Here is a 27,238-nt window from a genome sequence, read left to right as displayed (position 1 = left end):
TAAGTTTGGGTAATTCGAGACGATACGCTTGGATGGATGAACGATTGAATGAATGGAGAATGGAATGACAAACTAGTCCCAAGGTGCCATCATAAGAAAGTGAGTAGAGACACTTTTTTAAAATGATATAAAAACATGTGCAATTAATTAGAACACCATCAGTATTTGGGATTATCTACAACAGGGAATTCACTTCAATTCAATTCATCAAGAAAAGAGAAAGATATCAAGCAGAAATGTTTAAAATTGTAAGTAGTCATCATCTAAAGGATAGTTTTTCAATCATTTAAAGCCAACCAACAAAGGATGAGGAATTTATTGGTTTTGTCATTCCTTTTGTAATACACGCCGAATTGGCAATTTCGGAAGTTACAAAGTGTTCCTATTCATCGTAAAATTCTAAGGTGATTGGGTGATGTCTATCCGTTTTTATACCCACCGCCATAGGATAGGCGGTCTATTCATTTAGTCATTCCGTTTGCAACACATTGAAATATCCATTTCCGAGCCTACAAAGAATGATGGTTGTGATAATCTAAGACGATTTAACGATGTCCACGCGTCTGTCCGTCCGTACCTATGTCCCTCCATGTGTCCGACAGTTGTAATCACGCTACGGCTATTGAGCGGAAATTTTGCACAGTTATTTCTTCCATACGCAGGTTAAGTTCTTGAATGGGCCAAATCGGACTATATTTGGATATAGCTGCCATAAAGACCAATTGCTGATTGAGGGTCTTAAGCCCATAAGAGCCGCAATTGCTATCCGATTTCTCTGAAATTGGAAGCAGTAAGTTGTTTTAAACCTCCCGACATCCGACTCAAATATGGTTCAGATTGGACTATATTTAAATGTAGCTACCATATAGACCATATGCCGATTTAGGGTCTTAAGCCCGTAACAGTCGCAATTATTGCCCGCTTTCGCTAAAATGTGAAACTTTGAGTTGTTTTACGTCTCCCGTTATCCGACTTAAATATAGGTCAGATCGGAATATATTTAGCTATAGCTACCATATAGACCGATTTGCGGATTAAGGGTCTAAAGCCCATAAAAGTAGAAATTATTGCTCGATTTCGCTTAAATTGGAAACAGTGAACTATTTTAAACCCCCTGGCATCCGACCCAAAAATGGTTTAGATGGGAATATATTTAGCTAAAGCTCCCATATAGACCGATCTGCAGATAAAGGGTCTTAAACCCATATAAGTCGCAATTATTGCCCGATTTCGCTGAAATTTGAAACTTTGAGTTGTTTTACATCTCCCAACATCCGACTCAAATATGTTTCAAATCGAACTATATTTATATATAGCTGCCATATAGACCGATCTGCCGATTTAGGGTCTTAAGCCCACAAAAGCCGCAATTATTACCCGATTCCACTGAAATTGGAAACATTGAGTTGTCTTTAGCCTCCCGGCATCCGACCCAAATACGGTTCAGATTGGACTATATTTATATATAGCTGCCGTATAGGCCGATCTGCTGATTAAGGGTCTTAAGCCCATAAAAGCCGCAATTATTGCCAATGATTTGTATTAAGCTTCCCATCATCCGACCAACACATGGTCCAGGTCAGACTAATTTAGTCACAGCTGCCATATAGAGGTGTAGGCCATCGTAGCGCAGAAGTTAGCATGTCCGCCTATGACGCTGAACGCCTGTGTTCAAATCCTGGCGAGACCATCATAAAATTTTCAGCGGTGATTATCCCCTCCTAATGCTGGCGACATTCGTGAGATACTATGTCATGTAAAAACTTTTCCTCAAAAGAGGTGTCGCACTGCGGCACGCCGTCCGGACTTGCCTATAAAAAGGAGGTCTCTTATCATTGTTTCTTAATGGAATGTTCATTTTTGCTATATAGACCAATCTTCCAATTTAGAGTCTTAATCCCATAAAATGCGGATTTGTTGCCCGATTTCGCTGAAACTGTGACTTGTATAAGAGTTCTCGAGACCTCAATCAAATATGATGAGACCAGCCCCGATTTGCATTTTACAATGGATATGGTAGTGGAGTTGCCATAAAGGAGGATGGTTAATTTATACATGGTGATGGGTATCTAAAGTTCTGCACGGCTGATCTTACTCCGTTTTTACTTCTTTGTAATCACGCTTTAGTACTGGTATACTAATCCAGCCATTCTGTTTGTAACATATAGATTTGGCCGTGTCCGTCCGTTAGTGTAAATCACGGTAGCTACCAAACTAATAAAACAATGCGCTTGAAATTTTGCACATACACCTTTTAATTGATACAGATCATTGTGGATTGTAAATGGGTTTAATCGGTCCATATTGAGATATACAATAGCTCCCATATTAACCGATATCCCGATTATACTTCATGAGTCCCTAGCGGGCGCCATTATTATCTGATTTAACTGACTTTTAAACAATGACTTCTGTGTAGAAGAAGCCATTGCGCAAACTTTAAGCCATAATTGCAAGTAAATCGCATAAGAATTGCAAATAAAAGAAGTAAAACCGAGAGATCGGTTTATATAGGAGCCATATCAGGTTATGAACCGATTGAAACAATATTCGGCACGTATGTTGAAGGTCATAGAAGAAGTCGTTATATAAAATCAAAATTGTAGACAAATCGAATAAGAATTGCGCCCTCTAGAGGCTCAAGATGTATAATCGGGAGATTGGTTTTTATGGGAGTTATATCAGCAAATGAATCGATTTAGACCATTCTTGACACAGTTGTTGGAAGTCAAAATAAAACACTTCGTGCATAATTGAGCCAAATCGGGCGCCAAAAAATAAAGATTCGTGATCGGTTTATATGGCAGCTATATAAAGTTTTGAACCGATTTAGATCATTCTTGTTCAGCCAATTCGGATAAGAAGTGCACCCTCTAGAGGTTAAAAAAGTCAAGATCCGAGATCGGTTTATGTGGGATCTAAATCAGTTTAAGAACCGATACTCAACATACTTGTTGAAGGTCAAAACAAAACGCCTTGTGCAAAATTTTAGCCAATTTCGACAAGAATAGCGCCCCCTATAGACCCAAAAATCAAGAACTGAGGTCAGTTTATGTGGGATCTATATCAGGTTGGGGACCGATTTGGACCATATTTAACTTGCTTGTTGAAAGTCTAACCAAAACACCTTGAGCAACATTTCAGCCATTTAGGTAACAATTGCGCCCTCTAGAGGTTGATGAAGTTAAAATTCATGATCGGTGTATGTGGCAGCTATATCAGGTTATGAATCTGTTTGTACCATTCTTTGCAAAGCAATATAAAGTCAAAGCAAAACTCCTCATGGAAAATTTCTGCCACATCGGATTTGAATTGCGCCGTCGACATGACAGCTATATCCAGTCATGAACCTATTTCGATTCTACTTTGTAAAGCTATTAAAAGTCAAAACAAACCACCTCTTGGAAAATTTCAGCTAAATCGGCTATGAATTGCGGCCTCTAGAGGCTCAAGAAAACAAGATCTTTGATTGGTTTATGTAGCAGCTATATCAGGGTATGAACCTGTTTGAACCATTCTTTGCAAACATTTGGAAGTTAAAGCAAACCACCTCATAGAGGCTCAAAGAATCAATATCCAATATCGATTTATATGGAAGTTTTATCAGATTACAAAGCTATTGAAATTCAAACAAAACGCCCCATGGAAACTTTCGGCCAAATCGCCCTCTAGAGGCTGAAGAAATCAAGGACCGAGAATGGTTTATATGACAGCTATGTTAGGTTATAAACCGATTTGGACCATACTTACCTTACTTGTTGGAAGTCAGAACAATATACCTTGTGAAAATTTTCAGCCAAATCAGATAACAATTGCTCCCTCTAGAGGCTCAAGAAATCAATATCCGAGATCGGGTTATATGGCAGCTATATAAGGTTACAAACCTATTTAAGCCAAATCTATTGATAGTCAAAGCAAAACACTTAATGTGTAATTCGGACATGAATTGCGCCCTCTAGAGGCTCAAGAAGCCAAGATCCGAAATTGGTTTAAATGACATCTATATCAGATTATGAACCATACAATCGTTGCATACCTGTTGGAAGTCATTCAAAATTTCAGCCAAATCAGATAACAAGATCGGTTTATATGACAGCTATATCAGGTTATGGACCGATTTGAACCACACTTAATACAGTTGTTGGGAATCATAACTAAACACCTCCTTCAAAATTTCAGCCAAATTGGATATGAATTGGGCCTTCGAGAGGCTCAAGAAGTCATGGCCCATTTACAATCTGAACCGACCTACGCTAAAAGGAAGTTTTTGTGCAAATTTGCAATCGCCTAGCTCTACTCCTTGGACAGTGGGTGGCGCATAACTGAAATAGTGAAAAATTCGTCTTAAGTAAAACTTGATGAGAAAGTCATACATTTTTGGTGACATTCAACGCATTTGAAATCGCTTAAGTGAAAAATCGTTTAACTGAAAATACCGCTTAACATGAAAATTTTCACAACCCAATTTACTATTTTGCTCTTTTGAATAACCAATTTCGTTGAGTGCTAATTAAAAATATTTGTGTTTATATTTCCAAAAAAAAAAAAAATTAAATAGTAATTTCCCAAATTCTTTTCCAAATTCTTTTACTTAGATCGCCTTGTGTACTCTTTTGGCTTCCGCCTCAGCTTTATCCACCTTTGGCAAACACAACAGTGGTGGTAATGGTGGTGGTCATAGCTCAGCTAGCAGTGATGATGTCCATGCCGAAGTAAAATCCTATACCTCCGACGTGCGTCCCGATGGATTCGAATATGCCTACGATACCACCAATGCCATTAACTCGGCTGCTTCCGGTGATGCCTATGGCAATGTTCATGGTGATTTCGGTTGGGTATCTCCCGAAGGTGTACATGTTGCTTTGCAATATACTGCCGATGAGAATGGCTATCAACCCAATAGCGACATTCTGCCTACCCCACCACCAATTCCTGCTGCCATTTTGAAGGCCTTGGAATACATTCGTACTCATCCACCCAAGGAGGAGAGCAACAGTTATCATGCTGCCAGCAGCAATAATAGAAATAGTTTCAGACATTTCTAAGGAGCAAACATTTCCAGGAAAAGTGAGATTTTAAATTCCTTTCCAGCAATTGAAGGGATGATTTAAAATACTTTGTAAAATATGCAATGCTAGATAATGTTTTTCACACACCAAAGTATTAAATACAACATGTCCAATATAACTCAGGATTTCCATTTTGGAAATTTCTGGTGTTATTCAAAACAGTGCAAAGTAAAGCAAGGTGTTTTTTATTACTCTTTGGAACACAAAAAGACAAGGAAAAGCGCTGTTAACTTGTCTGGGATTTGACTTGATCACCGTAAAAATCTAAGACGATGTAGCCATGACTGTCCGTCTGTTGAAATCAGGCTACAGTCTTTCAAAATGGCTACAGTCTTTCAATTGAGCTAAAACTTTGCACAGATTCTTTCTTTCCTTTTGTCCATAAGCAGGTTAAGTTCTAAGATAGGCTATATCGGCTATATCTTGATATAGCCCCCATATAGACCGATCCGCCGATTTAGGGTCTTAAGCCCATAAAAGCCACATTTATTATCCGATTTTGCTAAAATTTGGAACAGTGAGTTGTGTTAGGTCATTCGACATCCTTCTTCAATTTGGCCCAGATCGCATTTATTGTCCAACTTCGCCAAAATTTGAGACTATGAGTTCTGTTAGGCCCTTCAACATTCTTCTTCGATGTGGCTCAGATCGGTTCAGATTTGGATATAGCTGCCATATAGACCGATCTCTCGATTTAAGGTTTTGGGCCCATAAAGAGGGCATTTATTGTCCGATTTCACCAAAATTTGAGACAGTGAGCTGCATTAAGCCCTTCGAAATCTTCAATTTGGCTCAGATCGGTCCAGATTTGGATATAGCTGCCATATAGACCGATCTCTCAATTTAAGGTTTTGGGCCCATAAAAGAAGCGTTTATTGTCCTGTGTCGCCGAAATGTGAGACAGTGAGTTAGGTTAGGCCCCTCGACATCTCTTTGCAATATGGCCCAGATCGGTTCAGATTTTGATATAGCTGTCATGTTGATCGATCTCTCGATTTAAGGTTTTGGGTCCATAAAAAGCACATGTATTGTCCGATGTCGCCGAAATTTGGGACAGTGAGTTGTGTTAGGCCTTTCGACATCCCTCTTCAATTTGGCTCTGATTGGATTAGATTTGGATATAGCTGCCATATAGACCGATATCTCGATTTAAGGTCTTTGCTCCATAATTGCCGCATTTATAATCCGATTTCACTGAAATTTTAAACAGTGACTTATATTTGGCGACATCCCTATTGTACATGGTTCAAATCGGTCATTGTTCAATGTTGTATAATATTTTGTTATACAACATTGAACAATGACTCGTACTTATTAGACCTCTCAATATCAGTGTCGAATTTGGTCCAAATCGGACCATATTTCGATATAGTTGCTATAGGGCATAAGGTATGCATTTTTCAACGGATATTGACGAACGGTGGTTTACATATATACGCGAGGTAGTGGGTATCCTAAGTTGGGCCCGGCCGACCTTAACGCATTTTTAATTGTTTTAATACTTTTCCAATAACTTCTATTTAGATCGCTTTATGTACTCTTTTGGCTTCCGCCTCCATCTTAACCACCTTTAGCAAACGCTACACGTCGTGATCATAGCCATAGCTCAGCCAACAGTGATGATGCCATGCCGAAATTAAATCCTTTACCTCTTATGTTCGTCTCGATGGATTCCAATATACCTTTGACATCAGCAATGACATCAACTCGGCTGCTTCCGGTGATGTCGACGGCATCATGGTAATTTCGGTTGGTTATCTCCCCAAGGTGCACATGTTGCTTTGCAATATACCACCAATGAGTATGGCTATCAATCCAATAGCGACATTTTGCCCATCTCACCAGGAATTCATGCTGCCATTTTAAAACCCTTGGATATACATTCGTACTCATACACCAAAAATTTAGAACGCCTGCTATCACTACCAGCTATAGTAACAACTGGAAGCTCCGTTTTATGGCAAAATGAACTAAGTGTCTATAATGGAAAAAACCAAATATAAATGTGCAGGGAAAACGACACTCTGAAACTATTGTCTTAACTTGGCGATGGAAGGACAGATTTAAATAAATTCAGTAAGGAACTTTCTACTCTCTTAATTTTACCAAATTTTTGTAACAGGTTTCCATGTGTGTAACAGGAGCTAAACAAATTATTTTCTCTCATATGCAAAACTTTGTATTATGATGTAGCTTTTTAAAAGTTTCTACCATTTTCACACGACAGAGTTTGTCATTATGCTGTGGGAAAGTTTTAGGACTTCAAGCCGTTGCATGAGCAGCATTTTAAACATGCATGTTAAACAAATTTGTTTTGGCGCCTCGTAAGTTTTCTTTACAAATTTCAACTTTATCGTTGAAATTTGGTTGTCATTAAAACTTTCGTTGAATCGTTTGGAGGTTATTCATAATTTTTCCACTGAGCAAGTGAAACCAGAATGCAATACAAGTCTTCTTGCAATTAACTAAAATCAAAATACTTATAATGCCCAGAGTTATTAGTGCATTTGGAGGGAAAGGAGTGCGGTGTTTGCATTGGTGTAGTAAGTTATTCGCGTTTTACTTTGTTTTTGGGTAATGTGAACTTCACCGCTTTAGTCAATGTTACTAATTGATGTACGACAAGTTGCTCATAATATTAAGACATGATAACTAATTAGAATTTCTGCAAAGAGGATATTCATAATTTGCATTTTGCGCAATGTTCTTCGCATACAAGAATGTCTGCTTGAAGGTTCAATTTTAATTTTTGTTTGGTTATTGCAGTATACTTCCGAAAATGTGTTACTTTCCCCCGATTGGAACGACAAGATTGCTATGGTAGTTGGTATTTAAGGGAGCAATTGTCGTTAATATATTGCATTCTGCTGTTTCCCATTACAGGACGCGCACATACCAAATATTCCAGAGTTTCCTCTTTCAATCTTTACTTGAAACCATTTCATGACTGATAATGAGGGAGACGGACGATGGGCCAAACTTTTGTTCTTAGACAGCATTTTTAAGCTTCGATTGACCCCTATATTCTTAAAGCTTTCAATAAACAATGTTAACGTCCTAGTCGCGATGACATTCTTCATTCAGGGATGTTCCAATGGAACAGGGATGTTCCAATGGAACAGGGATGTTCCAATGGAACAGGGGTGTTCCAATGGAACAGGGGTGTTCCAATGGAACAGGGATGTTCCAATTGAACAGGGATGTTCCAATGGAACAGGGATGTTCCAATGGAACAGGGATGTTCCAATGGAACAGGGATGTTCCAATGGAACAGGGATGTTCCAATGGAACAGAGATGTTCCAATGTAACAGGGATGTTCCAATGGAGCAGGGATGTTCCAATGGAACAGGGATGTTGAAATTTGAAATACTATATTCAACAGTGATTTATATTTATTAGATCACTCATTGTCCGTATCGAATTTAGGTGTATAAGTTATGCAATTTTCACCGGATTGTGCCGAAAGGGGTTTTCATATACGACCGAGGTGATGTTTATCCAAAGTTCGGCCCGGCCGAACTTAATGCCATTTTACTAGTTTGTTATAGCAAAGCAACCACAATTGAAAATACTCTCCTCTCAGACTGGTCCCAACGTGGGTGCCATGTACATCACATTTTGACGAATTTAGAACATCACATTTTGACGAATTTATGCCTAGACCACTTTCGAAAATATCAACGATATCAAGATTCACGACTTTTACACCACAATTTTTTTACAGACAGTGGGTTTTGTTATACGTTCACCTCTTCAAAGTGGCCCTTCTTGAATTATTTTGCTGCAACATCTGGATTCTTCAGAACATTTCTATTTCCTGAAATGTCTCTACTTCTTCGAACATTTCAATTCCCGAAAGTAATCCCGCTAACCGGAACATATCTCATCCTTTTTACATCTCCCATTCCATGCACGGTTCAAGATCAGATGTAACTTTTTTCCTCCCAGATTTTGATTAAAAATGTCACTTAGACTAGAATATAAATAATTTTATATATGTTTTGTTTTTATAAATTCGTTTATAAATCTAAAAAAGTGCTTAGTTACGCTTTTTGAGTCTCACTAAAATTCCATTTTCTGATCTTAAAGTTATTCTTATATTCAATATAGGATCATATTCACTTTCCGGCACACAATCCTTGCGAGAATGATCATTTATTCCAGCGGACAAGCCATCCTTGGGTGGAAGAATTTCAAAATTTCTTACAACTGCAGACAATAGGGATTTCAATTCAAACATGGCAAACTTTTCAGCTAGAATGAAGAGAGAAAAGTTATTTAAGATACATTTTTGCCTTGTTTTAATAATAGGTCAACATACCTATGCATTTGCGTGGACCAGCACTAAAGGGCACACTTTTAAAGGCCTCAATGCCCTTGTTTTTCTCATCAGTGGCTGGCATAGTAGCAAATCTCTCTGGCCTGAATTCACAGGGGTTTTCAAAGTATTTCTCATTATAGCCCATGGCAAGCAGGCACATTATGACAGTCGTCCTTTTGGCTATTTTTGTATCATCTTAATTTCAGAGAAAATTTAACTGTTTGTATTGAATTTAATACGACTTAAAGAACAGATTTCTTACTTATTTCAATTGACTTGCGATTGGTTCTTGCTATCAATGGCACTGCTGGATACAAACGCAAAGTTTCCCTTAACACCAATTCCATGTAGTCCATCTTATGTAAATCTTCCCTCTTAGCTGTGGCATTTTTGAATTCCTCTCCGTCTTTTTCAGCGAATACTTTCCGCTGCTCATCGTAGACTTTTTGCTGTATGACCGGATGTCGTGACAGTGTGTACAGGGTAAAGGATAGAGCGGCTGCCGTCGGATCATGTCCCTAAGAACAAACGAAAGGAATGTAAGATAACTGAACTGCATTGTCAGTTTCATCATTTCGCAATTACCGTGAAAATAAAAGTGGAAATTTCTTCAAAGATTTCGCGGAATTTTAATTCTCTTCCATCCAATTTGGCATTCAAAAGTACATTTACAAATGGTTTAAGCTCTGCTGCATTCTTTTCATTGCTTAATCCTTTGTCTGCTGACTTCATTTGAGTCCTACGTTCTTCAACAATCTGTTGAATAAAATGAAATTAAAAGTAGATATTTGAAAGATAAAGGACAACATGCTACATGAAGATAAGACAAATAAGTGCACTGAGTTAAATGATTATTTAATTTCCATTAAAGTTTATTAGGGGTTGTATGTCGTAGTATTTGATCAGTAATGGAAAACATTTTAATTGAATTTAGTTTGGATCAAACTATAGTTTGAAATATTAAACTAGTGCTTTGGAGTAGAATTCGGGGTGACTGTGTTCAACAATCATTCAACTTTCTGTTCACATGCTGAACATAGTTTATAAGAATGCTGTGGGTGGCAGGGTAGTCTTTCCATTATACGAGGAATGTTTTACCTTACTTTAGTTGAAATTCAAGTGCAACACTAAGTCCTTATTGCTTGCTTGCTAGCTACTAACCTCAGTCTGTCAATACAGTTGGTGTTTCCGATTCAGACTCAGACAACGAAGATATCAAGAAAACCAACATTAAATCCAAATCGTGGAATGATTGCAGAAGGTTTGCGGAGGAGACCTATAACACTGCTAAGCTAACAGCTAAACCAAACAAAAGATATTTGGGGCACAAAATGTTGAAAGTGAAACTGCAAGACATCCTGGCGAAAATTATGAAGATGCCTCCAGGGATACAATGTATGAGCCTACCATTTCTGGGCGAGCTTGTATGATGATAAGGTTTTATGAGGATGCTGGATGCAAAATGCAATGCTGCCGAAAAAGTGAGGTACCAAAAGTAGATACTTCAAAAAGCATTTTTCGGAGAGGAACAATCATGAAGTAAGCGAGAACGATCCCCAAATCTTTAGAGGCGATTTATCGGCAGTCGTTACGGCGGCTTCCATTTCCAAAAGCATTATTTTCGAGTAGAGTGACATCATTGAAAGGTTAGTTTCTGTTGAATATCCCGATCCAGAAACTTTGGAACTAAGGTGGCATCTGCCAGTGAGATCTTGGTCTTAGTCGAGTGGTTCTGGCTGGGCAACTTAACCGCTGTCGTGTGGTCATATATCCCAGGTCACAATCGGGACACACATCACTCACGTTGGCATCAAACCTTGCTTTGTACGAATTGAGGCGTAATTGAGTCACAACTACTCTGGCTTGCTGGGGGAGGTCAATTTCTTAAAATGCAATGTGAGGCGGTCATTCGCCAAGGACCAAATTCACCCAGTAGCTATTCACCTCTTCTGAAGCCGTGTCTGCAAGAATGTTGTCGAGGCCCGCTTAATATGCCGCTAGATCTAGAGGTTCTCTATTGTAGCGTTGAACCTCTCGCTCTTGATCATGAAGACCCACCTTAAGTCTTCTGGGCGGTTGAAACCTATGTACAAGGGGATGAGTTAGATGGTCCCTTGCGATAACAGCTCAGAAGGCAATGCTTAAACAGCATGTAGTTATGTTTACGCACGGGATGGATCTTTGTCTCCCGGTTGAGATGGTCCACACAAGAATTGAGGATACAGCCCGTCGCAGTTTGAAGAGACATGCTAACAGATCTGAATTTTCCTCTATTGCGTGACACATAGCTGATGAGACCATACCGGCGCTGCATAACTTTCTACAGACCGGCCAATTGTTTGTACCTGGTCAACCTGTTTTCTTTGTTATCACCCCAAGTTGTGGTTATTGTAGTCAATGTTCATTTGTCGAGGTGGCGATACTCGTCAAGCCCCTTAAGATGAGCAAGCTCGTTTCCATCCAAAGGACCGATCGCCGTGGAGTAATGATGGCCATTGGTTATTTAATGGCGCCAATAACTCGCCTTGTCATATCGAGCATCATAGGCACTCAGTATTTATGCAAGAGCCGGTGCCGCCCGGGCTCTCACTGAGACTCTCCGCTCGATAACGTTGATTTTCCGCGACTGCAGTTGCAGCTACTGCGTATAGAGCATTCCACTATCCGCAACCTGTGGGCGTGCCCGGTAGCTATGCTTCTCGTCACAGCAGTGAACACCACACATATCGGACCCCAATGTTCCAGCCTGTGTGGTGCTCACAGCTATCCCGTTAGAGAACTGCCGTCAGTAAACTTGGTTAACCAGAAGCCTTTCGGGTTGACGCAGTCCGATTTAAGGGCGTTGGCGACGAACGAGCGTTTAACACTGTAGAACAGCGAAACAATCGGTAGCACGGGGAAAATCATATGGATCTGGATCGTGGGAGTACGAGGGTCTTACTGAAAGGAAGTAAGTATAGTTTTTGGTATCATAACGGGATACATAGGACTACGAGCTCACTTATGCAAAATCGGTGCAGCAAGTGAAAGCATGTTTAAGCATGTGAGCAAGATGATGAGACGTTGCAGCATTTCCTGTGTCATTGCCCGGCTTTCGCGGCTAAAAGACAATGGTACTTAGGTGGGGACACAATCCCAGACATAAACCAACTTAGGGAATGGGTGTGGGAAACAATTAAAAAAATTTCCTTTTCGAGGTTACTTTTTAGTTTTCTGAGCGCACAACAAGCCGATTACTGGCTTAGATGTATGTCCATAGTGGCATGGGGCGGATGAATATCCAGCACCGTATTATACAGTCGTAAAAAGATCTCAGTCCTTGCGTTCTCAATGTTGTCCCCCATGCCCAATCTGTCCTCTAACTTTAATTCGTTCCTGTAGCATCAAATTCCATATGGCAATACCAGAGTTCACTCAATCCAAGACTGTGCCGCTGGCAGCAGTGCCTCAGGTATCCGATCGGAAACCTCTTCTCATCCCTCCAGGTTTTCTATCATCGCCTCTATTATACCGCCATGGTATGAGCTGCTCCCATCCTCCATCCATTCTTCCATCGCATGTCACTGGGTTGGATATCCAGAATAGTCTCCATTGCCCTAGTGGGCGTAGTCCTCATCGCTCCGCCTATGCCAAGACAACATGTACTCTGAATCTGTTGTATTATATTTTCCTTTCTCCATCGCAGTTCAACAAACTACTGAGGCATAAGCTAATAATGGTCTCGTCACCTTCTGTATAGCCATTTGACTATTCTCGGATTCAGGCTCCATTTGAGCATACGGGCCGTCTACATATTGTCCAACACATCGAAATATTGATCTGAGACCCAATTAAGTATTTGTATTATTGATCGTCTTACATTCTCAGTCGATTAAGCACTTGTCCGTCCGTCGAAAGCCCGCTTACTTTCGAAGGAATTAAGCCATGTTCTTGAAATTTTGCTTAAATACTTGCAATAAATGCAGGTCGGTTGGGATTTCAAATGGGCCATATCAGGCCATGCTTTGATATAGCTGCCATCCAAACCGATCTTGGATCTTGACTCTTTGAGCATCTAGTTATGCCCACCACCATAGGATAGGGGTATACTAATCTAGTCATTCCGTTTGTAATACCTCGAAAAGTTTATCTAGGACCTCATAAAGTATATATATTCTTGATCGTCTCGCCATTTTGAGTCGAACTAGCCATATCCGCCGGTCCGCCCGTCCATCCGTCCGTCTGTCCATCCGTCCGTCTGTCCGTCCATCCATCCGTCCGTCCATCCGGCCGACCGTCTGTCGAAATCACGATGGGGGTCGAACGCGTAAAGCTATCCCCTTGAAAATTTTCACACATACTTAATATTGATTTGGGTCAATGGAGATTGCAAAGGGTCATATCGGTTCAGATTTCGACAAAGCCCCCATATAAATCTACCTCCCGATTTGACTTCTTGAGCCCCTGGAAGCCGCAATTTTTGTTCGATTTGGCGGAAATTTTGGATGTAGTGTTCTGTTGTGACTTTCAATAATTGTGCCAAGTATCGTCTAAATCGGTCAAGAACCTGATATTGCTGCCGTATAAACCGATCTCCCGATTTGACTTCTTCCGGGGGCTCATTTGGCTGAAATTTTGCACATTTTCTTCTGTTATGACTCTCAACAACTGTGCCAAGTACGGTCCAACTGGTCAATTACCAGATATAGCTAACATATAATCTTCTTCAGCTCCTGGAAGCCTCACTTTTCAACCGATTTGGCTGAAATTTTGCATGTAGCGTTCTGTTATGACTCTCAACAACTGTGCCAAACGGTCCAAATCGGTCAATAACCAGATATAGCTCCCATATTCGGCCCGGCCGAACTTAGCACGCTTTTACTTGTTGTTTTATTATGACTTCCAACAATTGTGGTAAGTATGGTCCAAATCAGTTCATAGCCTGATATAGCTCCCATATAATCCGATCTCTGGATTATTTTTCTTGATCCTCTAGAAGGCTTAACTCTTATCCACATTGAAATCTTGAACAACGACTTCTCCTATGACCTTCAACCTACTTGCCAAATATGGTCTGAATGGGTCCGTAGCCTGGTATATCTCTCACATAAACCAATCTCTTGATTTTACTTCTTGAACCCCTATATGGTGAAGTTCTTATCCGATATAACTGACATTTGGCACAATAACTTCTACTGTGGTCTCCAACAAGTATGGTCTGAATCGGTCCATAACCTGATATGAGTATTGCTTCAATAGCATGGAGCATCATCCTTTGTTTGCCTATAAATAGATAACGGGCAAAGAACTCGACAAAAGCGATCTTTGGTGGAGGGTATATAAGAGGGGGTATATAAAGTCGTGATGGCTTTACTTGTTTTTCACTTTTGTTTTAAGTTGGTGGCTGACCCTATTAGTTTCTTAAATTCTCAAATTCATTTGTTTATCCTCTCATCTTTTGCGTAATTCGATTGGGTGTAATTTACATTTTTATTCGCATCATATAAATTTCACATTACCTCATGCAGTGTCAATTTACTGCGTACTTAACATGTCCTATACATATTCATTGTATTCTTTCAACTCAATACATCTTCTCAGAACATTTACTCTTGACTTACCTGATTAATTTCAGTTTTCAAGGATCGCAGGGCCTTACGCTGTTTACTATAGTAGGGCGTTAAATAAAACAGAGTATCGAATCTCTTGACAATGCTGAAAGTACGTTCTTGTATAACATCGCACAGGCTACAGGATGAGAAAAGGACCACAATTGTGCAATACCATTGTCACCACAAACGAAAGTCAGGTATCCGCATATCATGATGCAGTTTTGGGAATTGATATGAAAGGAAAGAAGTAAACAAATATGTTGTTAAAAGTGATATATCACACATATAAGTTCAAGGATATGTGGATAACCTCTACATGTAAATACTGTAGTTTTCGTACATATTAACGGAATATAATTGCATGCGTAGGAACTTTTCGCTGGTTGAGGCAAAATTCTTAACAATCATACGTACAAATTGAAGCATTTTCATTGAACGCAATCAGTTGTATTCGAATACGCATCACCATGGAAAAAAGTAGATAACAAGCTCATCCTTTCGTTTGATATCTCAAAGGATAGGAAATGATTTTTGTTTAAAGTGAAACTATTACTCTAACAAGTGTCGATATTTTGTACTAAAGAAAAGGGCTATATCGAAATTTATAGTTGGATATAGCCCTCATGTAAACCAATCTTCCGATTTGAGGTCTTATGTTCATAAAAGCTGAATTTATCACAAGAGTTAGGCCCTAAACATTCGTACCGAGCATGGCCATACCTTAACTAAATTTGGCCATAATTACCATATATACCAATCTCCCGATTTAAGGTCTTAGGTAGGGAGGATTCCAGCAGATCATCGGTGCCAAGTGAAGGATCTGGTTCAGAGAACAGCAGCAAATTACCTTAAAAATAAGTGCACACTAGAAACACGCAGCGAATGGCAATCTCACACCTTATACCAGCTATCGTTGTTGACGCTTACGACTCTCAACAACCAAAACATAAAATACTCCTTGACCTCAACTGAATAGAAGACACACAAACACAGGTACCGTTCAAAGTTTTCGGAGCTGAAATTAATTTGCGTGCTTTGTAATGGCTTGGGTAAAGAAAAAAATGGAAGTAAGTGTGTCACTTTTGAATAGACGGAGATAGACAGCATGTCACGTCACCGATAAAAGCAATTCTCATCCAAAAACAAACAACCCAGTGCAAAAATTATGCCGCTCTACAACACATGATGTCTCATTCCTCTGCTTGCTTTGGCTTCATGTGACACTCATCTGATCGGTGCTTATTTGCAAACAAAACACAATGTCCGACGATCAAATTGAGAACACATCCACACATTACTTAAACTTGTGTGTGTGTGCGTGTGTTTCAAGCTAACTTTGTTTTTAGGTGGCATGCGCAATAGACATTTGCGTTGGCTAAAGTGGCTATTGAGTGCCAAATTTTGGTTCTCATGCAATTTTCTAACGAGCAGATTTTCAAACATATATTGACCTCTGGAGAGGATCCACCCATACAAATTATAAGCTGCGAGTATAAAAGGGACATCTTGATGCTGCTCTGCGTCAGTAGAATATTATGACACTGCTCGTTGGAAGTATCCACACATCGACGGTCTTCGTCAAGCGTTGGGGCAACAAATTCACGACGGGAGGTATGTTGAAAGTCTTAAGCAAGGAGGCGTTCTGCGGGTCTAAAACTGTATTTTTTTAAGATTTGAAAGTCTAGCATAGGCAAAGATAGATCCTCATATTGAGACATCAGGCAGTGCAACGACAGCAGATTCAACACTGCCCAACGAACAGTGGGTAGAAAACGAGACCATCATCGATTCTCAATATTGGGAAGACTTGGAAAGGCAGAGATCTTAACATTAATACATCAGGCCGTGCAGAGACAGGAGACTCAATGCAGACTAATAAACAGGGATGGAGAATATTATGACACTGCTCGTTAGAAGTATCCAGACTCTCTGGGTGGACACAAAGCTCGACCTTGTGAGAAATATGGACATCGACGGTCTTCATCAAGCGATGGGGCAACAAATTCACGACGGGAAGTATGTTGAAAGTCTTAAGCAAGGAGGCGTTCTGCGGGTCTAAAACTGTATTTTTTTAAGATTTGAAAGTCTAGAATAGGCAAAGATAGATCCTCATATTGAGACATCAGGCAGTGCAACGACAGCAGACGCAACACTGCCTAACGCACAGTGGGCGGACAACGAGACCATCACCTATTCTCAATATTGGGAAGACTTGGATAGGCAGAGATTCTAACATTAATACATCAGGCCGTGCAAAGACAGGAGACTCAATACAGTCTAATAAACAGGGAGCCGCCAATGCAACCATCACCGACTTTCGGAAGAATCTTGAGAAAGTCGGAAGAAAGTCGAAAGCAGGACAGGCAAAGATGAAGGTCACCGTAACGCGGAGTTAAGAATGTCTACCAATAACGCTGAATGCATGGGTTCGATTCCTGGCGTGACAATCAGAAAAAATTGTTAGCGGTGGTTATCCCCTCCTAATGCTAGCGATATTTGTGAGGAACTATGCCATTTCATAAAATGGTATAGCAATCATGTAAAAACTTCTCCCCAAGGAGATGTCGCACTGCGTCACACAGTTCGGACTCGGCTATAAAAAGGAGGTCCCTTATCATTGAGTTTAAACTTTAATCGTTGTCCTGTTGGTCCTGTTGAATAGAATGTTCATGCTCAAGATTTGGAAGACTAGGATAGGCAAAGATCCTAATATTGAAACATCGGGCAGTGCAGTGACAGGAAACTCAAAGCAGCCTTAAGAACAGAGAGAACATGATGGTCAACCACTCCCGAGAAGCCTATTTATTGGAGGACCAATAATTGAGGTCATCCAGATAAACATCCATTGGAGAGAAACGGCTACACACGCACTGATGGAGAAACTCAGAAAGGACAATTTTCATATTGCCTCAATTGAGGAGCCATAAACGACCCAGAACAAAGTTTGTGGTTATTCCATGCTAACACTGAAATTCGGCAGAGGATCTGCGTTATTTGTCATAAAAATTTTCTTTATATATTATCCCCAGAGTTCTCAACATCGGATGCAACAGTGATGAGATATGGAGACGGTGAGACATACCTGGCATTACTTTTTCTGCCTTTCAAGTCTCCGACACCGCCTTCCACGTCGGAGCTACAAAGGCTGGTAAGGTAGTCAAAACAGGCAGGAATATTTTGAGTGGAAGTACCAACATTAATAAACGGGGCCAAGGCCTGGCAGAATTCTTGACTACTATCCACCTAATAACAATTAATATTGGTAATACTGCTTTGTTAATAGGATTAGGGAGGAGGTCCGATTAGGATCAAATTCGATGAGAACGTTATTTTATAATTCAAGGACTTAAAACAGTACACTGTGCTAAATTTCAGCAAAATCGGGTAATATATCCTTTTCTAATAATAATCGGATCGGTCTATATGACGGCTATATCCAAATATTTTCCGATCTAAGAGGACCTACGAGGTCGAGGGCCCCAATACAACTCAGTGTGCCAAATTTGAACGAAATCTGCCAATAAATGCCGTATTTTTTGGTCTAGAGCCTCAAATCGAGTGATTGGTCTATACTATATCCAGTTATAAGACAATACAGTCAGGAAATGAAGTACTGATAGGGTGCGTTGCGAACTTTAATCATATTTTGTGGCACAGAACCAACAATAATAAGCGGGGCCAAGCCCTGGCAGAATTCTCGAATACTAACGACCAAATAACATTTAGGGAGGAGTTTTAGATGTGACTATATGTTTGGAAAATCTACCGATTTCGCTGAGATTTGCTTAGAGAGTTGCGCTAGGTTGCGTCAGACCCCAATGTTCCAACCACGCAGGTTGGAACATTGGGGTCTGCCGTTGCAGCTGCTCCTCATGTACCTGCAACGGCAGTCGCGGAAAATCTGATGTATCGAGCGGAGAGTCTTACTGAGAGGTTTAGCAGCACCGGCTCTTGCATAAATACTGAGTGGCAATGATGGTCGATATGACAAGGCGAGTTATTGGCACCTTTAACTAACCAATGACCACCCTGTTTCAACGGCAATCGGTCCTTTGGGCCGGAACGAGCTTGCTCACCTAGTGAAGGATCGCCGTCTCCACATGAAAATGTGGCTAAGACAACGACAACAACAACGTGCTCAGCCTATATTTATATGACACTGAGCTACCTCAAATCTATAGTGATGGGTACCAATCCTTCGGCACGGCAGAACTTTACACCGTTTTTATACCCTCCACCATAGGATGGGGGGTATACTAATTTCGTCATTCTGTTTGTAACTACTCGAAATATTCGTCTGAGACCCCATAAAGTATGTATATTCTTGACCGTCGCGACATTTTATGTCGATCTAGCCATGTCCGTCCGTCTGTCCGTCCGTCCGTCTGTCTGTCGAAATCACGCTTACTTCCGAAGGAGTAAAGCTAGCCGCTTGAAATTTTGCACAAATACTTCTTATTGGTGTAGGTCGGTTGGTATTGTAAATGGGCCATATCGGTCCATGTTTTAATATAGCTGCCATATAAACCGATCTTGGGTCTTGACTTCTTGAGCCTCTAGAGTGCGCAATTCTTATCCGATTGGAATGAAATTTTGCACGGCGTGCTTTGTTATGATATCCTACAACTTTGCCAAGCATGGTTCAAATCGGTTCATAACCTGATATAGCTGCCATATAAACCGATCTGGGGTCTTGACTTCTTGAGCCTCTATAGGGCGCAATTCTTATCCGATTTGAATGAATTTTTGCACGTAGTATTTTGTTATGATACCCAACAACTGTGCCTAGTATGGTTCAAATCGGTTCATAACCTGATATAGCTGTCATATAAACAGATCTGGGGACTTGATTTCTTGAGCTTCTAGAGTGCGCAATTCCTATCTGATTTGGCTGAAATTTTGTATGACGTATTTTATTCTTACTTTCAACAACTGTATCAAATTGAGTTCAAATCGGTTCATAACCTGATATAGCTGCCATATAAACCGATCTGGGTTTTTGACTTCTTGAGCCTCTAGAGGTCGCAATTATTATCCGATTTGCCTGAAATTTTGTACGATGGATTCTCTCATGACCATCAACATACGTGTTTATTATGGTCCGAATCGGTCTATAGCCCGATATAGATCCCATATAAATCGATCTCTCTATTTTACTTCTTGAGCCCCCAAAGGGCGCAATTCTTATTCGAATTGGCTGACATTTTACACAGGTCTCCAACATATAATTTAATTGTGGTCCAAACCGGACCATATCTTGATATTGCTCTAATAGCAGAGCAAATCTTTTCTTATATCCTTTTTTTTGCCTAAGAAGAGATGCCGGGAAAATAACTCGACAAATACGATCCATGGTGGAGTGTATATTAGATTAATTTATATAGATACATTTATATTTCCCTTTGTTTCATTTCTACTTACTCAGCAATAGCGGCATGCATTTTCGATGGTTGATTGTCCAGTGAATTACTTGGTACACCAGTGGCATTTTCTGCATTAAAACAAACAAAGTTAAGATTTTCTTTTAATATTTGAATTGGTGATAAAGTTTTCACAAATTTAGGTTACAGTTATGTTGTATTGACTTTAACATTTTGCTTTCTTTTGGCAATTTACATACCACACACAATGTCCAGCGTACACTTCCTTACTACATCTTGTACATCGAATATATCACCATTTTCAGCATACTCTTGTAATTTGTTTACAAATTTTCGGCCAGTCTTGTTAACAACCTGCATATAGCCCTCAATGGCCTGACTATCAAAGGCTGGTAAATATAATTTCTGATGTTTAAGCCATCTGGCACCGGAACTAGTCAATAGCCCATCACCCAGCCAGGGACGTAGGAAGGAGTACAAATGTTCCTTATACAATAGAGACGGACTTGACAGCATGTTCTGAAAGCCAATGCAAAAAATATGCACAAATGAACAAGGAATGAGAAAAATGAAGATTTATTGACAAAAGCCGGATATAATGAATGTAATATGGGCATATATTCATACATGACTGGATAACATATGCATGAATTTACATATCTGAAATGAAATTATTTACAACCCACACATGCATACATACCTGTATTTCCGCTGGATCACTTAACATGACATGGTATTGGAAGAATACCAAAGAGCGGAAGCCTTGGAATTCATATTTCCGGCAATATTGTAAAATCTTTTTGGGATATTCTAAAAATACAGAAAAGTAGGAAAACTGTTTAAATATAGAAGATTGCTATAAATTATTTATTGAGATTTTTTTTTTAATATATGAGGAAAAAAAACTAAATTGTTGTTAGTCGCACCTTCATTGAGCTTCATATGGCAAAATACTTTATTCAAATTCAATCTCAAACCCCGTTTACACTGTTCATTAAAAATGGATTTAAGGCTCTCGTCAGCTGATTTTACAAAGAGTAAACCGATGATCGAGCCATTAAATCCGGATTTAAAGAGCAGTGTAACGGGGTTTTTTTTGTTTATGATATTTCGGTAGGTTTTTGCAGCTTGCATTTAAGCAAATGCTTCAATGATTATAAACACAAGAAATAAATCGTTTTTTCGATTTTTTAAACTATACTTTTAGGAGCTTCATTCCAAAAGTGTGTTTAACCCTAGGATGGGCTAAGATTTTTGTCTACGTATTTAAGCGGACATGGTCTAACTAGACCAAAGTTTTATAAAAACTATAAAATATTATCAGATTTGTAAATTTTTGATTATTGGGACATAGAAAATCAATTCAGAACTTAGGTAAGGTTCAAAAGAGGTTATGGATAAACTGTTGATCGTCGTACAAATCTAAGACTATCTGCACACGTCCGTCTGACAGTTGAAATCGCACCACACCCCTTAATTATTAAGATATCGAGCTGAAACATAGCAGAGATTCTTTTTTGGTTCAAAGGCAGGTTAAGTTTGAATATGGGGTACATTGATCTATAATTGAATATAGCCCTCACATAAAAAATCAAAAAAAAAAAACAAATAAAGATACCATAGTACTTCTCTTCGAGTTATGCAGATAAAGGTGTCCTTAAAAAACTAAAAATAAATTTTGTCTGAAAAACCCCAAAATACAACTTTCGGGCAAAGATCGAGGCCACAAATATTGCTAGGTGCAAAACCAATTTTTGCATGGTTTTAGGGGACATATGGAGTAAACACAACTAAAAACGTGTTAAGTTCGGTCGAGCCGAATTTTGGATACCCACCACCATGGATGAATTACCCATCCTCTTTTATAACAACTCCACTACCACATCCATCGTGATATGCAAATCAGGGCTGGTTTCAATCATATATGATTGAGGTCTCGAGAACTCTTATACAAGCCACATTTTCAGCGAAATCGGCCAATAAGTCCTCTTTTTATGGGATTAAGACCCTAAGTTGGAAGGTCGGTCTATATGACAGCTACATCGAAATATAGTCTGATCTGGACCATGTGCTGATCGGTTGACGGGAGGCTTTATACAAGTCACTGTGTCAAATCGGCGAAATCGGACAAAAATTGCGGCTTTTATGGGCTTAAGACCCTTAATCGGCAGATCGGCCTATATGGCAGCTATATCTAAACATAGTCTGATCTGAACCACATTTGTGTCGGACGTCGGAATGGTTAGAAAAATTCACTACTTTAAATTTCAGAGAAATCGGGTAATAATTGAGGCTTTTATGGGCTTAAGACCTTGAATGGGCAGATCGGTCTGTATGGCAGCTATACCTTAATACAGTCCGATCTCAACCATATTTGGATCGGATGTCGGGAGGCTTAAAAAAACTCTCTATTTTCAATTTCGTCGAAATCTGATAATAAATGCGCCTATTGCGGACTTAAGACCCATAACCGGCATATAGCTTTATAGGGTCGGAAACGGATACTTCGATGTGTTGCAAATGGAATGACTAAATGAATAAACCCCCTATCCTATGTTGGTGGGCATAAAAACATGTGTCCTATTGGGGGATATGGGCGTTGGAAAATTTTAACTCGTTGGGTTTTCCCAATTTTTATATCTTTCACCATAGGATGGGGGGTATACTAATTTCGTAATTTCGTTTGCAATACCTCGAAATATGCGTCTAAGACCCCATAAAGTATACATTTTTGATCGTATTGACATTTAATGTCGATCTAGCCATGTCCGTCCGCCCGTCCGACCGTCTGTCGAAAGCGGACAAACTTTCGAATGAGTAAAGCTAGGCGCTTGAAATTTTGCACAAAATACCTCTTATAACTGTAGGTCGGTTGGTATTGTAAATGGGCCAATGCGGTCCATGTTTTGATAAATCTGCCATATAAACCGATCTTGGTTCTTGACTTCTTGAGCTTCTAGAGGTTGCAATTCTTATCCGATTTGGCTGAAATTGTCTAAATCGGTTGATAACCTAATATAGCTGTCATATAAACCGACCTAGGGTCTCGACTTCCAGAGCTTCTAGAGAGCGCAATTCTGATCCGATTTGGCAGAAATTTTGCATGAAGTGTTCTGGTATCAACTGTCCCAAGTATAGTTAAAATCAGTAAATAACCTGATATAGCCGCAATATAAACCGATCTCCCGATTAGACTTCTTGAGCCTCTAGAGGGCGCAATTCCTATCCGATTTGGCTGAAATTTTACATGACGTGTTTCGTTATGACTTCCAATAACTGTGCTAAGCATGGTTTAAATCGATCAATAACTTGATATATCTGCCATATAAACCGATATTGGGTCTTGATATTTTGAGCTTCTAGAGGGCGCCATACTTATCCGATTTGGCCAAAATTTTGGAAGAAGTGTTTTAATTTGAGTTGCACCAACTGCGTTAAGTATGGTCTAAATCAGTCCATATCCTGATATAGACGCCATATAAATCGATCCGCCGATTAGACTTATTGGGCTTCTAGAGGGTGCAATTCTTATACAATATGGTTGAAATTTTGCATATGTCGTTTTGGTATGACTTCCAACAACTGTTTCAAGTATTGTCTAAATCGGTATATAACCTTATTTAGCTGCCATATAAAGCGATCTCCTAGTTTGACTTTCTGAACCTCTGGAGTGCGCAACTATTACTCGGTTTGCCTGAAATTTTGGAGGTGGTGCTTTTCTATGACTGGTGTTTTTATACCCTACACCACTACTGTGGTATAGGGTATTATAACTTAGTGCATTTGTTTGTAACACCCAAAAGGAAGAGAGATAGACCCATTGATAAGTATACCGATCGACCCAGAATCACTTTCTGACACGATTTAGCTATGTCCGTCTGTTTGTCGGTTTGTCTGTCCATGTTAATTTGTGTACTCTTAGAGTCACTGCAAGTGCATTTATTGACCAATCTTTCCAACATTTTGTACGACGCTTTCCTCGAGGCCACCGTAGCGCAGAGGTTAGCATGTCCGCGTATGACGCTGAACGCCTGTGTTCGAATCCTGGCGAGACCATCAGAAAAAAAATTTGTTTGCTGTGGTTTTCCCCTCTGGCAACATTTGTGAGGAGCTACGCCATGTAAAACTTCTCTCCAAAGAGGTGTCGCACTGAGCCACGCCGTTCGGACTCGGCTATAAAAGGAAGGCCCCTTATCATTTGAGCATAAAACTTGAATCGGACTGCACTCATTGATATGCGAGAAGTTTGCCCCTGTTCCTTAGTGGAATGTTCATGGGCAAAATTAGCATTTTGTCATTTTTAACTTGTTTGGATATGATCTATGCGATTTTGTAGCAATACTCTAAAGTTTTCAATGAAATAGGAAAGAGTATTGCTTCGTCCAGCATCATTACGGAAAGAGATTTTCTTCACGAATCCAACGGTGTCCTTAGAATTTTGAAATTCACAAAAATAAAGATGTTACAGCAATTTCAAACTCACCTCGATTTTCTACCATTTTTCGAATATTAATTATGTGATTTTGAGCTTGTTTCTTGAAGAAAAAACATAGGAGTTGCACTAATCCGATTTTTTTGCCATAATCTTCAATACTGCATACTCAACTCGAAAAATTTTTTCGCATCAAAAATTCCAAATTTTCATAAGGGGTTAGCCTTTGCAAAAAAAATGCAAAAAAAATAAAATGTGAAATTTTATGTAATTTTGTTTATTGTACGAATCGTTTTCGAATTTCGAACTGCGGAATGCTGGAAAATGATCGAAATTCGAAAAAAATTAAGGAGTTACAACGTTTTTGACCTCGAAAATGACCTTGAATTTTTACGCCCGAACAACTTTGGTTTTTGCTTTGTTTTTTATAGAGAACTTTACAGTATTGCTTCATCTAGCACCACTACGGAAAGAGATTTTCCTTGCGAATCCAACGCTGCCTGAGAAATTGTGAAGCTTAAAAAATTAAGGAAGTTACAGCAATTGCAAACTCACATTGGTTTTTTTTTAATTTTTTGGATAATAATTATGCGATTTTGAAGCAATACTCCAAAGTATTCAAGGTAATAGGAAAGAGTATTGCTTCGTCCAGCATCTTTACGGAAAGGGATTTTCTTCACGAATCCAACGGTGTCCTTAGAATTTTGAAATTCGCAAAACTAAAGATGTTACAGCAATTTCCAACTCACCTCGATTTTTTTACCATTTTTCGGATATTAATTAAGCGATTTTAAGCTTGTGTTTTGAAGAAAACACATAGGAGTTGCTGTAATCCGATTTTTTTGCCATAATCTTCAATACTGCATACTCAACTCGAAAAATTTTTTCGCATCTAAAATTGAAAATTTTCATAAGGGGTTAGCCTTTGCGAAAAAAATGCAAAAAAAATAAAATGTGAAATTTTATGTAATTTTGTTTATTGTACGAATCGTTTTCGAATTTCGAACTGCGGAATTCTGGAAAATGATCGAAATTCGAAAAAATGAAGGAGTTACAACGTTTTTGACCTTGAAAATTTTCTTGAATTTTTAAGCCCGAAAAACTTTGGTTTTTGCGATGTTTATCACAGAAAGCTTTACAGTGTTGCTTCACCTAGCACTACTACGGAAAGACATTTTCGTCACGAATACAACAGTGGCTGTGAAAATGTGAAGTTTGCAAAACTAAGGAAGTTATAGCAAATGTAATCTCACGTTGAATTGAATTTTTATATCCTACACCACTACTGTGGTACATGGTATTATAGATTTAGATATAGCTGTCATATATGTATATCGCCCGATTTTCACTCCTAGAGCTACTGCAAGCTCATTTTTTGACCAATCTTGCCAAAATTCTGCACAATGCTTTTCTCGGCGAACAAATGTATGGAAGCCTTATCTGAATATTATCCAATTTTTTCCGATTTCAATAAGCTTCGTCTTTAGGCCAAAAAACATGGCTGTACCAAATTTGAAGACGATCGGATGAAAACTGCAACCTGTATTTTGTACATGACAGACGGACAGACAGACAGACAAACAAACAGACGGACATTGCTTAATCGAATCAGAAAGTGATTTTGAGTCGATCGTTTTTCTTATTAATGGGTCTATCTCTGTCACTGTATTTGCAAATTCGATTTAATGAATGCTTTGTTAGTTTCTTTTGCATTTTTTACAAAAGCAGGATTTTGTTTTTCGAATTTCATATCGTCAGTGTATAGTAGCCCGGCACATAAAGATATTGATATTATTATCATTATTTTATGAATTCTTCTACGTTCAGCCCGAACGATAATGTATGATATGCATTGTTATATATATTATCATGATTGATAATAGTTAATGGAAGAGGGCAAAAGTTCGTTAAAGCGGTTTGATGTTGTCGATTCTCTTGATAACTTTTATAACAGTAGTTGTCGTCAAAATTTATGAAATATTCGCATAGCAGACGATTGTAAAATGTATCGTCCTGATGTTGATTAAATTCAGCGACCCTGCTTCTTTTTCTGGGTCAATAATGCATACTGAAAAGTTTAAATAATTCCAATGTTAAACATTTTACCAAAAACTGGCAACTGCCTCTGGTATGGTATACAACTCCTAACTTTGGTATCAAGCAGCCATTCCAGTCATTGTTGGATAAGACTTTAGTAACAAGATTTTACCTTAGTCGTCTGCCATAGCTTTGGGTTATGGGTATCCAATGACTGACCAGGCAGTACAGGCTGAAGGAATGTCATTCCTTTTTTATACCCACCACCGATACTCGATTAATGTTCTCCTGTAGAAAAGGCTGAAGGAATGTCATTCCTTTTTTATACCCACCACCGAAGGATGGAGGTGAGTATAACAGCCATATAGACCGTCCGTCCGTCTGTCTGTTGAAATCACGCTACAGT

The 27,238-nt window shown here is 39.2% G+C and overlaps 2 protein-coding genes across 3 annotated transcripts in view; one reads left to right on the top strand and one right to left on the bottom strand.

Moving 5' to 3' along the window:
* The first annotated feature begins 167 nt into the window (after positions 1–167).
* Positions 168–5,242, top strand: LOC106089288 (larval cuticle protein 2). Its single transcript, XM_013255109.2, has 2 exons — positions 168–248; positions 4,596–5,242. The coding sequence occupies exons 1-2, from the start codon at positions 237–239 to the stop codon at positions 5,043–5,045; spliced, it is 462 nt and encodes a 153-aa protein (XP_013110563.2). The 5' UTR covers positions 168–236; the 3' UTR covers positions 5,046–5,242.
* A 3,824-nt stretch (positions 5,243–9,066) lies between these two features.
* Positions 9,067–27,238, bottom strand: part of LOC106089292 (probable cytochrome P450 4ad1) — a 41,908-nt gene continuing 23,736 nt past the window's right edge. For both annotated transcript variants that reach the window (XM_059369288.1, XM_013255113.2), the window contains exons 2-9: positions 21,064–21,173; positions 20,603–20,882; positions 20,404–20,473; positions 14,992–15,118; positions 9,977–10,147; positions 9,654–9,909; positions 9,392–9,586; positions 9,067–9,324 (exon numbers count right to left, since the gene is read on the bottom strand). In XM_059369288.1, the coding sequence (XP_059225271.1) occupies positions 9,110–9,324; positions 9,392–9,586; positions 9,654–9,909; positions 9,977–10,147; positions 14,992–15,118; positions 20,404–20,473; positions 20,603–20,882; positions 21,064–21,090 (1,341 nt within the window). In that variant the 5' untranslated portion in view covers positions 21,091–21,173 and the 3' untranslated portion in view covers positions 9,067–9,109. The remainder of the gene's footprint in view (positions 9,325–9,391; positions 9,587–9,653; positions 9,910–9,976; positions 10,148–14,991; positions 15,119–20,403; positions 20,474–20,602; positions 20,883–21,063; positions 21,174–27,238) is intronic.

The sequence above is a fragment of the Stomoxys calcitrans genome, chromosome 5, assembly GCF_963082655.1.
Source record: "Stomoxys calcitrans chromosome 5, idStoCalc2.1, whole genome shotgun sequence".
NCBI classification, from domain to species: Eukaryota; Metazoa; Arthropoda; class Insecta; order Diptera; family Muscidae; genus Stomoxys; species Stomoxys calcitrans.
This window is presented reverse-complemented; position numbering and strand designations above follow the sequence as displayed.